This window comes from Laetiporus sulphureus (assembly GCF_001632365.1).
Source record: "Laetiporus sulphureus 93-53 unplaced genomic scaffold LAESUscaffold_57, whole genome shotgun sequence".
Taxonomy (NCBI): domain Eukaryota; kingdom Fungi; phylum Basidiomycota; class Agaricomycetes; order Polyporales; family Laetiporaceae; genus Laetiporus; species Laetiporus sulphureus.
In genome coordinates, this window is record NW_024468566.1 from 88,105 (window position 1) to 99,707 (window position 11,603).

General features: G+C 41.1%; 2 protein-coding genes across 2 annotated transcripts; one reads left to right on the top strand and one right to left on the bottom strand.

Annotated features, from left to right (window-relative positions):
* The first annotated feature begins 5,782 nt into the window (after positions 1-5,782).
* LAESUDRAFT_795597 (uncharacterized protein) lies at positions 5,783-6,722 on the top strand. The gene has a single exon (XM_040913968.1). The coding sequence runs from the start codon at positions 5,972-5,974 to the stop codon at positions 6,401-6,403; it is 432 nt and encodes a 143-aa protein (XP_040759395.1). The 5' UTR covers positions 5,783-5,971; the 3' UTR covers positions 6,404-6,722.
* Positions 6,723-8,087: 1,365 nt separating this feature from the next.
* Positions 8,088-8,833, bottom strand: LAESUDRAFT_717340 (uncharacterized protein; the record flags this gene model as incomplete). Its single annotated transcript, XM_040907326.1, has 3 exons — positions 8,088-8,390; positions 8,514-8,658; positions 8,772-8,833. The coding sequence occupies 3 exons, from the start codon at positions 8,831-8,833 to the stop codon at positions 8,088-8,090; spliced, it is 510 nt and encodes a 169-aa protein (XP_040759396.1).
* Positions 8,834-11,603: the final 2,770 nt, after the last annotated feature.

Genomic DNA, 11,603 nt, shown 5'->3' on the forward strand with positions numbered 1-11,603 from the left:
ATCTGTTCTCATTTCTTAAGCAGAGACTATAATAAGTTCAGAAAATGTTAAACCATTCGTTCTACATCACAAAATGATGAATGTCGTAGTTTAAACCACTTTGAAGCCATTGAATGCCACAGCTTGAATCGCTTTCAAGCCATGCAATACAGTGGTTTGAACCACTTTGAAGCCATTAGCCCTTTAGGCATTAACCCTAGCAAATTCAGTGCTGTGATTGGCTCTGAATATTTGCACCTGTTTGGATCAGCTGTGTCATGCAGGCTCAAACTTCGGCTTGCATGTTCATTAGGAAAGACAATAAACAGCAGTAAGAACAAAATGTTATCTGGTTAGAAAAGTTTGAAGGAAGGGCCCTCTCCTAATCTCAGGACAGGAGCAGAAAATAAACTCACTTTTTAATGGTCTACTGTCTCACACTTTATTTAAGTATCTCACAGGAACCAAAAAATGCTGCATAGATGCCCTAAGTGCCCAGTCCTGCACAAACTCTTTCTTCGTACCTCAGAAATCATAACTTCTTTGTAGCAGAAAACAATATGTACAGTTTATACAGAGAAAGCAATAGTGAGTATAATGATTGCTTGTCACAGCACCGCTGGACAAGAGAGCAAAGAGACTAAAAAGGGACAGTCATGTGGAATGTGTCGCCCTGATCCCCCTGATTCCTATGATCCCCCTGAACCCTTATGTGGTGCAAGAGCCTAAGACTTACTTGTTGGTGAAGCAAGTGCAAAGAAGGGTGAAAGATATATCGAGGAGCTGGCAGGCTCAGTAGGTGCTACAGTGGTAGATGAGAAGAAACAATCTGAAGTTTCGTCCTCTACATGCTGATCTTATATACATGTACAGGAGCCTGATTACATAATCTTCATCATACCGCTACTACAAAATAGATGATTGGCTATCTACGTATCTAGGCAACTAGACTATACACAGAACAATAAGTGGGAAGATCTATCCGTAAGTAGAACAATAGGTGCAAAGATCGATGTACTCTTGTGGCAACGGTGAGATGATTCATCCTATCATGGTAATGGCTATACCTTGAGTCGATTGCCTAGATGATCCCAAACAATAGTCCTTGTTCCCTTTGTTCCTAAATGGGTGCCTCTATTGTATCCTAGAATAGACCAGTCTGACTGTATTATCCACAGATCTGGACCATAACATGTGATGTGGACTATTACCTGATCTCTACGCATCATGTCTGTGGCTGAGTGGTGTGAGATATTGGTAAAGCATGTGATCTGTGGTGTGAGAAAAGTCACATGCAGACTTTGTGACAAAATCTGTGACACTACCCCCCTCTCAAGGCTCATTGTTCCGAGGAGCCAAAACCTTTATTTCTCCTTCTAGTTGCTCGCAACGATTGGTAACTTCAGGAGGGAAGCCCTTCAGCATAATACTGGAAGATTATCTGGGCTATCCTATCTTCTGGCTTAACTGAAAATATGAAATCTGTTGTAAATCAGTACGACCTTGAGTTCTCCAGTGTAATCAGGGTCAACGACCCCTGCGCCCACGTCAATTCCTCATGCAGCCAGTCTGCTGTGTGGAGCTATTTGTGAATAGGTGTGTTTGGGAGAGTCAATTGTGACTCCCATTGCTACTACAGCTCGTGAATGTGGAGGGATTTCATGTGTTTCTGCTATATAAATATCCCATCCTGCTGCTTCATTTGAGAATTCTTTCAGTGATTTGGTGAGGTCTGTCATTTTGTGATATAGAAAGAACTCGTCTGGGTGGTCGGACATGTTGATTCTGTGCATGAATATTGGTGCAACTTTGTATGAGGATAGTTCGAAGTGTTTTTCACTGAACGTAACAACTCTGATTGGTGCTTTGGCTGCATCTGGGTGTTGTTGATGGAATTCTTGAAAAAGCTCGTCGGTGTTGATGAAATTTGTTTGGGGTTCCCGTGTATTGTCAGAATGGTTATAGCCTTTCCATTTGATGAGGTATTGGACCCTTCTCCTCACAACCTTCGAGTCTAGTATTTCTTCAACTTCGAATTCTGGCTCTCCTTCGATTTCTATAGCTGGGGGCTTTGGGGGTTCATGGTTTGTGACCGTGTCTTAGTGATACATGATCAACTTGCTAGCATGGAAGACCGGGTAGACCTTCATTTGCTTGGGCAATTCCAGTTTGAATGTGACTGGGCCTAGCTTCTGAAGTAATTTGTAAGGTCCAAAGTTTTGTGTGCCTAGCTTCACGGATTTGACTTTTACTCTGAGATCTTTCCCTTTGAGTAGTGCTAGGTCTCTGACTTTGAATGGAACTTCTCTCTTCTTCTTGTCAAAAAACCATTTCATCTGTGAAGCGGAAACTTCCAATGCTGCCTTTGTCTGTTCTTGCACCTTGGATCGGTGGGCGAATAAGTGTTTCAATGAAGGGTGACATATTGATTCATGTATGTCTGGTGCCATTTTTGGATGTTAGCCATATTTGACAAAGAATGGGAAAAGTGCGGTGGACTCATGGGTCTGGTTGTTGTATGAAAATTCTGCCATTGGCAGGTAATAGACCCAATCATTCTGTCTATGGTTGCAATACATGTGCAGGTACTGTTCCAACACCTGATTAACACTCTCTGTCTGACTGTTTGTTGGGGGTGGTATGCAGTTGACATTGTTAACTTTATACTGAGCTTCTGGCAAAACTCCTGGAATAGTTTGCTCGCAAATTGAGTCCAGTGATATATATCCTTTTCAGCCTTTTTGTAGAAGTTTTTTGAAAGCTACACATGAAAGAATCATCAAAACCTAAAATACAATGTAATGTGATTAGAGAACCCATGCTGCGCTGCAGCTTGTTAAGGTATGGCCTACACATTGTGTATATAGTCATCCTTCTTCTGTGGACAGTCAGAGTTTTTCAGTTTTCTAAAACTTCAGTGAAGCAGTGATGACAGTGAGAACTTGATTCAGTAATGTCTGATGAAATACACCTTTCTGTCATACTGACCAAGATCAAATGCACCGTCATTCATGAATGTAGTCATTCTTCTTCTGTGGTCAGTCAGAGCTTTTCAGCAGCTCACATCAATAAATGTAATTTTAACCCTTCTTAGTCCTGACTATAGACATCATCTGTTCTCTCTTGAACTTGAAGGATCATTTAAAGAGATTCTGAATGCATTTTTGTTAAATCCAAGCACTGAGAAGTTCACTCTAAACTGGATCACTGATGTACACTGACATAAATGTGCATCTAAGATCAGGGGCCTTATAAACTGTACCAATGAAATCTGAACATAAACCTGATTGGCAGAGACAAAGCTTTTGATTGAATGCCACTCTAAGTTCCATCAATGAGAGCTAAGCTACTTAATGCAACATTGATCTGGCACACCTGACATTTTATGTCAAGGTTCACCTACTTTAAGCCATCATTAGTTACAGTGACTGATGTTTTGTGCCAGTCATTATAGAGTGGTTGAGAAGAATAAAGTTGATCTGTACTTTCAAAATCTGATACTGATCACAGAAATCACTGACAGGGTAAGGCCAACATACAGGTCATTTAGCTCAGTGCTTTAGAGCCTGCCACCAATCCCCTCAAAAGATATACTCATCTACATGGCAATAGCCTTATCCATGAGCAGAGTCAGACATTCTTGAGGTCAGAGGTCAGAGATATTGTTGCAGTTCACTTAGAGATCAAAGAAGATGAGCAGAAAGAAGTTGAAAGAAGATGAGGATAAGCAGAATGCTCAGCAATTTGATGATCTTTCTAACACTGATATGGATGAAAACAACCTGGCTGAGAAGCTCATTCTTCAGCTCAAATTAGAGCAGCCATGGCTGCAGCTTGAGAGTTGCATATCACTAAGAGATATTTGACAGATGAGGCAGAAGTGAATGCCACTCTCAGATTATTCCCTCTCCACACTCATGGCATAAAAAGGTTTGACTTCACACCCAGATCAATCTTCTTTTGCACACTGTTCAATGGTTTGATAAGGTTGAGCAGGAGTTGAGCACCAATGGGTTGTAAGTGCTGAACTGTTCACTGTATCTTAGCCATGCAGCTTATCTCAAATTGAGGAAAAAGAGCCTTCAGTTAGCATTAGCTATAGGGCTTTCTGCATCAAGTTTCATGAGCTAAAAGAGGCAGTGCTCACTGATGACACAAGAGAGTGACCTAATGCAGTAAGAAAGGAGTAGAGGATTACAAGGATGGGAAGAGAAATTATCTTAGTATAACTGAAAGCAACCACATTTGCTACGTGAAGAAGGATTTGAATAGCCTATGCAGATTAAACAATATAGAAGTAGCAATGCTGTTATAAAGAAAATGTTGTACAAATATACAATGAAATCTGTGCAAGATCAAGCAAAAGGCATGAGAAGATATTTAATATAGACATGTGAACTCCCATAGAGAGCCTTTCATGCTATCACTGTTATCTATCATCACCATCTGACACTGTACTCCTTATGCTGTTACCCAGTTCAATGTCAAAATGATCATCTTAAGGAAGATTGAAGGTAAGCTATATGTTAATTACACTTCACTCTTTCTAGCTGAGTAGTTTCAAAACACAGATGGAGATCATAATGCAGACATGAACTTTAACACTGTAACATAATTCTGTTTTTTTTTGCAAGTTGATGCATTACTAACTGACACTGATCTGCATAGAGAAATAACCTGAACAATGCTGCAGTTATGCCTGCACAGTATGACCAACCTTAACAGGTGCTTGCAGTTATTTTTACAAATTTTCTCGACATCTGCTATGCCAGCATGCTAGCTACATTGTACATGACCATTCACATGTTATAACTGTAGTAAAACTGCTTTACTAAGGAGTCAAGGTCAGTACCATGCTAGTATCAATTTAACATTGTAGTCAAACTGCTATACTGCAGTGTCAAGGCTGAACCTATGCTAGCACTAAGTGTCTGAGCTCAGTGTCAATTTTTAAATGCTAGCACAGTTGCTGTACAAATTGTTACAGGGCTAGTACTATGGTAGTACTAACATTTTAATAATAGTATCAATTTTAAATAATAGTAAAACTGCTGTACTAGGGTTTTCACCCTAGCACTATGCTTATATGCATCTTTAGAGGATGGTATTAGTGTTTCAACACTTGTATAATTGCTGTACTTATGTTCAAATGCCAGTATCATGCTATGTACTAACTCTTTAATAATATCATCAGGTTTTTCATGCTAGTACCATTAGTGTACTAGTCTTTTTATAGCTAATATGATTGCTGTACTATGCTAGCACTACAGTAGTACTAATGGTATTATAACATCAATATTTAAATGCTAATATAATATATTTTTGATATGCTCAATAACAGCTGATTTGAGATACTGGTACTCAATAGTGACATTATGCTGATGAACATAATCATGATCACTGAAGAGTCTAATAGGAAGTACAAGTACTGTGGACCTAAAGGGGTGAAGACAACCAAGCATTCAAAAATAGTCAACTGAGAACAATGATTAGTGCAGAAATGAATGAACAGATATCACTATCTCAAATGTGAATGCGTGATCGATGTTCTCTCTCATCCACAGCGTGCATAGCAATATTTTTCCACTGAAGAAATAGTGAAAATATAGTAAAAGAATATAAAGCCCTGCTTTGAAAAAATGTTAAAAACTATTCTGTAAATTGTTCCATATTTGAGTAGTGTATGCCCATATATAGCAATTTAATGATGGAGGAAGCTTCTAATTTCTTCACCATTTTTCCAAATTAAAGCTTAATATGTTTTCAGAGTTTCTTTACTGTTTTCCAATTGAAAAATGTTGCTATGCACGCTGTGATCCTTGGTGCTGCTCTCCTCATCGCTCTGTCTGCCATACAGGCTAGGCCTGGCTTGAAGGCGAGGCAGTCCATCACTGCCCTCACATAGGCACAGATCACGGTGTTCACATCATATATTTGGTACATGAGCATGGGCTACTGCAATGTGTCACAGACGTTGGTTTAGGACTGCGGGATGAACTGCGAGGCAAACCTCAACTTCGATCTAGTAGCTTTAGGAGGCGATGGTGACAGCATGCAGTATTGGTTTGTTGGATATGATCTGAATCTTGATACAGTGATTGTGTCTCACCAGAGCACAGATCTCAATGAAATCTTGCCTCTTGTAACAGATGACGATATCATGCTGGTCAACCCAGATTCATCATTTTTCACTAGGCTGAGTTTAGATATTGAGGTCGATCAAGGCTTTACTGCAATGGATATTCTTTCAGCTGTGCAGACGACTATGTCAACATATAGAACAAATCAAATAACAATTGTCGATCATTCACTCAGAGCTGCGATATTGTTGCTTGACTCAGTCTATTTGCTACTGTACATCCCAGATGCCTTTTACGCATACTTCAGCTATAGGCTGCCTCAGGTGAAAACCAAGCCTTCATAACTTACGTTGATGCCTCCATCAGTCATGGTGACACACATTAACAATGAGGAGGACCTGATCCTGATCTGTCCGGGCATGTTCCTCAGGTTCATGCATTGTCAGATAAGGTGCACATTGAGGACTTGGGTGAGTGGGTGACATGTCCTGGCCAGAATATCCTGAGCGGATGAGGACTTGTCAGACCATGATGGGCCATATAATGGCATTACGATGGGGTGCTGAACATTTAGGAGCTGGACTTTGGACTGGAAATGATACCCTGAGTGGCCGGTGATGGGAGGAGGGAACAGTTTTGGCAGCAGAATGCATGGTGCTGTGTTATTCAATTGTTATGTTGTCATATGAGTGTTGTATGCATGATACCCATGTAAGCTGAGAAAAAAAATTTGAATGGTGACTGCCGCAGACTGTGTCATGATATGATGATCATGGTAGCAGCAGATAAGCTGCATCCTCACATAAACCATCTTATATGATTATTACACATTGCAGATCCTGCAGCATTTCATATCATTGAAAAGATGACACAGATATATACACTAAACTTTGCTGAATCTCACCCATAACATTATGTTACTCTAAAAACTGCTGCATCTTGAACAATCACACCATTTTTGATTTCTGTCAATGAGACTGGTATTTTAATATGAATGAGAATATACAATGTGGTGAATATTTATAATCAAATTATAAACTTAATTATAAAGAATGTCAGGACCTCAGAAATCGTTTCTGCCAGAAATGGCCCTCTTACCCAAGTTATGAGCAGATGTGCGATTTCATAAGCATGCATTCACACCTTGAGTACATGGAGTGGTGTGTGGCTGACCTTCATGCAGATATGAATGTGTAGGAACATCACCAGTACCTGACTACAGAGTAAGTTTCTTGCTCTTCTTCAGAGAGCTTTATGCTTAGGGTCCTAAAGGCAGTTTTACATCTTTTTAAGAGATGCATCTTTTGTGATGAATGCAAAATTGTCATTGATTTTAAGAATCATCTGACTCACACACGAAACTTACACCTGCCTGCCGCTATTGTTTGCTATACAAACAGACATATTTCACAGTTTCTACTATGTAACTCAGGAGATAAAATCATCATTTGTCTATGTTGCCTGACCAAAGACACCTGTTAAAAATGTTGTCAAGATATTGTTGAATTCTTTCCACTGCTTTTGAGAGACTCAATTCTCCCATTTGCTAAGAGGCACATGATGTATGACTGCCATGTCACAGAAAAACTGGCAATCAACCCCCAGTATTCTATGATAAGCCACCACTGCCAGCATCAGTTGCACCTTCACCTGCTGATCACTCAGACACTTCTTCATTAAGGTTCTACACTTCAGACAGCCGCACTGCTACTTTTAATTGCTAAATCATCTAAAACACAGTGTTTCAGATCTGTCAGCTCAGCAGCTCTCGAGCCCCATTGCAGGCCCTTCACGTTAACAATTGTCAAGCCTGGAGGAAGAAGTGAGCATCCTTGATGAAGAGCAAGGCTTAGCTGAATTAACAGTGGAGAGAAATCATTTGTCCAGCTGAGCCGCTGTGATGTCCCAGTTATTCTCTATATCTGTAGTACTGTGGGTTCAACATCCACTATGTTCAACATGTTCAAATATTGTGAGTTCAACACTCCCTACATTCAATGTGTTTATTTGCATTTGACAAAATTAACATTAGAGGACTGAGAACATCATCTGCTTGTGAGGGTTATCAACCATGTACTCTATAAGTTCAATGACTTTATTGAGCCATACTACAATTTCTGAGGTTGAGGGAGAGTTTTGCAATACATCGCCACTCCTACCCAAGGTGGCCGCCAGCTGGTTGAGCCAATGGCACCAGACCGGGCGCCCAGCTGGGACAGACTGGGCCCATATGGCCTCCACGTTTGGAAGCAGAATGGGGCTGTGCTGAGTCCCACGCATCTCCAGCTGGGCAGTCCAGCTGAGGCCAGCAAAGGGGGCCAACCGGGGTTCCTCATTATAATATATATTAGAAAATTATATGATATCATCATTATATTCTCCTCAGCTGTGTGGCCACGGCATGCGGTCTTTTGAAAAGAAACAGAGTACGATAAAGTTAGAGTCACCAAATACCTTACAACAGACGCAATAATGCATTGACAGAACCTTGTACACGCCAAACCTTCCGACTTCCATATGAACTGTCAATGGCAGTGTCAGAAATCGAGTAACATCCAGGGTGAGCGAGTATGTACCAAAGTTATCAGCAACCGTGCGCCTACGATCTGTTTTGAAGTAGATTATCATTAGTACAAAAGCGCCGCGAACGGCCCCATTACAATGACGCAGCCATGCTGCGGAGCAGACACCTCAGGGACGTATACTACGTACTGCAACGCTTGGATGCGACCAACAATGACGGGGGTATTAGCCTCGCGGAGCTGACAGCTCATCGCATCCAGCCTTCATTGATGGAAAAAGGTTAGCAAAGATTTTCTTCTTTCCAGCCTTCCTGAGTGTGCTTTACACCCGAGAGCAGTGAGTCTTGCCATATAGCAGAGAGCAGCATTTCGTGCAACAGAGATCACAGCCAGGCAGCCAAACATTTGACAACAGATCAGGTGAGCATGAAAACAGAGAATTTGATGAGATAATGGCTTGTATGCACGGAGACAGGAGACGTTAAAGAGAATCGTGCGGCAAAATGTTGCGCTAGAGTCAAACGAAATATTTGTGAGGGTCACGTGGTCTCCTTTCCAAATCCCCATCGCGGAACGGGCAGATGTGAGAGCGGGAAAAGTATCTGACACAGCAGCGGCAGAATGAGATGCAGGCGAGGCAGGTTTAATGGAAAGCAGTCAGCTTGAAGGAGCTTTATCGCCGGATATTGTGATTAATACAAGGACTGAGTATCATCTACGAGATTTCGGCGCTTAAGTAAGCGCACAGACACATTGAATTGTAGGGTGATTGCTGGCAATCGAAATGACCTACAAAAAATGGAGCCCTCTCTCGAGACATTTCCCCAACCGGCAAAATCATTCTATGTGACGCACGACTATTATAACGCACCCATGCTGATTGCGCGAACATCTGTGTTTGAGCGCTTGCAGGACATCAAGCGCCGATAACGTCTGGCATGTGACCGAACTGGACGTACGAGCTTGCCACCTATGATGGGCTGGATGGGCCATCTGGTGTTCCGATGGGTCCATCTGATCCCGCGGTGGCTAAGTGTGGAGGCCAGCTGGCCAAGCCCACCTGGCTCCCGGCCGACGCGTCTATCTGAGGAGGCGGGGCACGGGATTGGCGGTGTACTGGGCACTTAGGACATCTATGTGATTTTTTTTGATATCCATGGAACACTTAAGCAATGCATGGGAGAGTGGACAATTACAAAGTGATTTCATTTTTCACTCTGACTTGTTTTGCAATGGGCATACAAACCGGAGTTTGAACTGCACGATGCAGCTGTGCAAATATTCAGAGCCAATCACAGCACTGAATCCAAGATCTATGGCATTCTGAGGAAGGAGATTGAATGCCAGAAAGAGTATCAGAATGCTTTCAAGATCTGGATGGTGGCCCTCAACCAAGTTTCAGATAATGTTGAGCTCTTTGAGGTCATTGCGAATATTTCAACACCGTTAAAAATGGCAGATATCTTGTGGTTCAGCCAAGATTCATGACATTCTGGGAGAGGGGATTGAATGCCCAGAAAGGGCATCACAATGCTTTAGGGACCCTGGAGGTGGCCTCAACCATGTTTCACATAAAGTAAAGCACTTCCACCTATTACACATTGCAGACTCTGCAGCATTGCCTACCACTTGAAACAATGGCAGAGATATGCGGAGCTTGTGTTCTGCTATGTTCCAGTCTTCATCTTCCAATGTTACCATCTAACTTCATTATCACCACTGTACTGTGGTTTTGAATGCAGAAGATCTTCCGTTTAGTTTATCACTTTGGACAAAGTGTCTGTTAAGTTAGGTTCTTCAAAAAGTAGAAGGTTTTCAGAATGGCTGCAAGCCCTTTTATTTAAAGCAAAACTCGCTGCAATAAAAGACTGGTCAGAAGATACGTACTTGCCAATATCAAATTATGTGTGGTATTATAGTTTCATTTCACTGCGAGGATTGTTGACATGAATGGTCAAACACAGTATAATCACGGAATTCTTATCGGTAATACTCCAACATCGTAATACCCTGTGAAGATGACACACTGTACTCTCCCCAACAAAGTGCATTTAGCTCTGTAGCAATCTACACTAAATTCTGCTTTACCCGACCTCCAATAATGAAAACACAGTCTGCTACACAACATCACCTTTCAATGTCTTTCTTTCCATAATATTATGTTACTCTAAAAAACAGCTGCATCTTGATCAATCAAAAATGTGTCAGCCAATGCTGTGAAGCATGTCATGAAAAAATGATTTCCAAATATTGACATGAGCATTATGGTAAACACAAGATTTAGCTTGAACTATATGACATCTTTTCTAATGATCCCATTTGAGCCAGATAAATTGGTACAACATGAGTAGGTTTACAAGCTTGACATGATGCTAACTTATTGTGACGCTTCGTCAATTCGAAAGTCTTGCAAGATACTCAAAGATTCGCACTGCTTGTTCATAACACTGCGCGAAAAATCAACACATGTACATAATGTATCACTTTAATGTAATAATTGCTTTTCATTTTGGCAATTGCGAGGTTTTTTCAGTTCTTCATATTTGCTCAAAATCGTTCAAGTTTAAGATTGTTTAAGATACTAGCGATATCACATAAATGACAGTACTGTTATGCTCATGCTGGAAGATGGTGCCGGGATCGAACATCACTACTAACCTATTAATGGTTATGCTATATGACTTTTTGAATGAAACAGGGAGTACTAGTACAAATTTGTTGTCCGCTTCCCAAGCTAGCGATCCTCCAAAGGCAGTAGGATGATTGTTTTTAGCGAGGCAGCACTTTGCAATCTAAATTGTAACAATGCGCACGGTTCCTGATTAGCATTCTCTACCTTTTCTTCCCCTAATATATCGGGTCCAAATCACAAATTCGTGGGCTTAATATAATGTGAGAAGGTGCAAAAAAGAAGCCGCACAGGAAGATGGGGAAGATTTCTGATTCACTTCATTATTATAGACTCACCATTCCTTTCTTGTATATTCTGGATGATGTAATGAACAATCAGTCCTACCACTAT